Source organism: Bidens hawaiensis, unplaced genomic scaffold (assembly GCF_021521415.1).
Source record: "Bidens hawaiensis isolate Kalapana, Puna unplaced genomic scaffold, B.hawaiensis_p1.1 tig00002525_1, whole genome shotgun sequence".
NCBI classification, from domain to species: Eukaryota; Viridiplantae; Streptophyta; class Magnoliopsida; order Asterales; family Asteraceae; genus Bidens; species Bidens hawaiensis.
This window is the reverse complement of record NW_027491138.1, coordinates 405751-408454: the sequence shown is the minus strand read 5'-3', so window position 1 is coordinate 408454 and position 2704 is coordinate 405751. Positions and strand designations below refer to the sequence as shown.

Genomic DNA, 2704 nt, shown 5'->3' with positions numbered 1-2704 from the left:
TTGGTTCTAATTTTATTATTTGATGATTTTTTTCATGAATAAAACAAATAACTAATGAAATAAATAAATTTGATATTACAATTCTACCCTTGTACATGGCCCAATACAATTCCAAGAGTCATCAAGTTACCGATATTGCACTCCTCCAATCCTTATATAAACCAGCCCACCTCCAAAATTCCTTTTTGATTCTTAACACTCACCACAATCAAATTCAAACAATATCCCCCAAAATACTGGAAGAATAACACAGAACATGGAGGGAGCACGATCAAGATTCAAAAGCGTATGTGTTTTCTGTGGTAGCAGTGCTGGTAAACGAGATTGTTACAAAGACGCCGCTCTTGAGTTAGGCCAAGAATTGGTATGTGTGTATTTACAGGACACCTTATATATCCCCTGGAAAGTTTAGTTCGTTAGACGAACATACATTTTTATAAAATTTAGTTAAAACGAAGACCTATAATACAACTATTACTAATTTTAGTTCTGTGATGTTACATAAAATTTTAATCATGAACTATTTCTAAGTAGTCTAAGTATATATATGTGTGTTATGTATGTTGATATATTTGTTATTGAAGGTGAAAAGAAAACTGGATCTTGTTTATGGTGGAGGGAGTGTAGGGCTAATGGGGTTAGTTTCACAGGAGGTTCACAATGGTGGTGGCCATGTTCTTGGGTAATACACATGCATATATAGTAAAATTACTTTTAAAAAATTTAGTTTTTTCCTTCTTGAAGTTAAAACAATTAATTTTTTTTTTCAGGATTATTCCCAAAACTCTCATGTGCAAAGAGGTATTAATTTACAAAAAACTAGTTTCAGGAAAACAGTCATATTATTCTTTGAAGATTCAAACTATCTTAATAAATATTTACAGATAACAGGTGAAACAGTGGGAGAAGTAAAAGTAGTATCTAATATGCATCAAAGGAAAGCGGAGATGGCTCGTCATTCTGATTGCTTTATTGCTTTACCAGGTACAAATTTCATTTTTAGTAAAACATAAAACTTTGTTTATCCTGGCTCAAATTTGCGTTATCCGTTTCCTATGAGATTGACCAATCAATACTCTTTTATTCATCATAGGCAAATTACATAGTTGAGGTATTTAACTTCATGTAATTTTTTCTTTTATGTCATGTAAGATTTTATCAATTTGAAGAGGGGGGGGGGGATCTTCAATCTCATCGTATATCCTTCGAAAATATCAAATAAAGGTTTTTTCTTTTGGTGCAAAAATGAAGAACATTACTCATACTATAAGTTGGAAAAGACAAGGTGTGCAACAAATAAAGAATGAGTTTGTGATACACATGCCATCCCTAATCTAATTTCACGCCGTTTTTCAAACGACCTTGAAAGATTTGAATATCAATCATAGTTTACTTTTCTAACAATCATTTAAGAATTCGTCAATTGTCGTTGAAGGGTAAAATGTCATATAATAGCTCACATACTTTTTCAGACAATATGACATGAAAGATTCCTTGTGCCCATACATTATCATCTTGAATGACATTGAATGAAATGATGCTCAAGTTATCTCACCATGTTTTTAAAACAAAAAAGATGTCAATGTTTTTTAACTCTTAAACTTAACCGACAAGGAACCATTTTACTTTTTAATTTTATTTTAAAGCAATTAAAAATAATTAAATGCTTTATTTAAAATATGTCACAATCAAAGGACCTTAAATTTAAGAATAATCATGATTAATATATTTTGTTTATTCTATTTTTTGTAATAAATATTTGTAGGTGGATATGGAACATTAGAGGAATTATTGGAGGTCACTACATGGGCCCAACTTGGTATTCATGACAAACCTGTAAGTAACCAACCCTCAACTTCCTCAGTTTATCCAAATCTGGCAAAAATATATAAATAAATACAATAATGAAAGCATTCTAATTCTTTTGGTTGGTCTGTTAAATAATATTATTGTGAATAAAATATTAGGAGGTTGAGAAGACTTGAGATAAACTTGCCATATACATATAAACAAGTCTTCAATTTACAAACTTATGTTGTGTATTAATCATATTCAGTAAATAATCGAACCAAAACTTGACGATTGGTAGGTGGGCTTATTGAACGTTGATGGTTACTATAACTCGTTACTTACCTTCATTGACAAGGCAGTAGATGAAGGATTCATCATGCCAGCTCAACGTCACATTATCGTCTCTGCCCAAAATGCCAAAGATCTTGTACGAAAACTTGAGGTAAAATCATATGGAGTCGGTATAAAAATAATTTTCCGATTTGATAAGTTACGCTAAACTCGGTTAGGTCTCCTTTAAGTCATTTTAAAAAATTCATGAAAGTCCAAGAAAATAGTTTATAAAATAGAAATATGACTTGTATATCTTAAATATAAAAACGTTGATGGAGTTCAAATTGTACTTGAACTCTTATCCATAGGAATATAAATATATGTGTTGGTTGTAAAATAGACAAACGAAAATTAAAACATATAATGATAAGGATATGGTTGTACCATACAGTACAAGTGGTTGATGCATTAAAGGTTGTGGTGTGTAGGATTACGTACCAATGCACGATGGAGTGGTGGCAAAGGCAAGATGGGAGGCTGAACAAGTGGAGTTAAACGCGTCATTACACTCCGAGTTAGCCAGATAGATCGTCACAAAATGACAAAATTTGACCTTTAACTTTCTTTCTTCTGTACAGTT

The 2704-nt window shown here is 31.4% G+C and overlaps 1 protein-coding gene across 1 annotated transcript; it reads left to right on the top strand.

The window, feature by feature from the left end:
* The first annotated feature begins 234 nt into the window (after positions 1 to 234).
* On the top strand, positions 235 to 2704 carry LOC143619856 (cytokinin riboside 5'-monophosphate phosphoribohydrolase LOG5-like). Its single transcript, XM_077091685.1, has 7 exons — positions 235 to 364; positions 585 to 682; positions 771 to 801; positions 885 to 984; positions 1766 to 1836; positions 2090 to 2233; positions 2553 to 2704. The coding sequence occupies exons 1-7, from the start codon at positions 257 to 259 to the stop codon at positions 2649 to 2651; spliced, it is 651 nt and encodes a 216-aa protein (XP_076947800.1). The 5' UTR covers positions 235 to 256; the 3' UTR covers positions 2652 to 2704.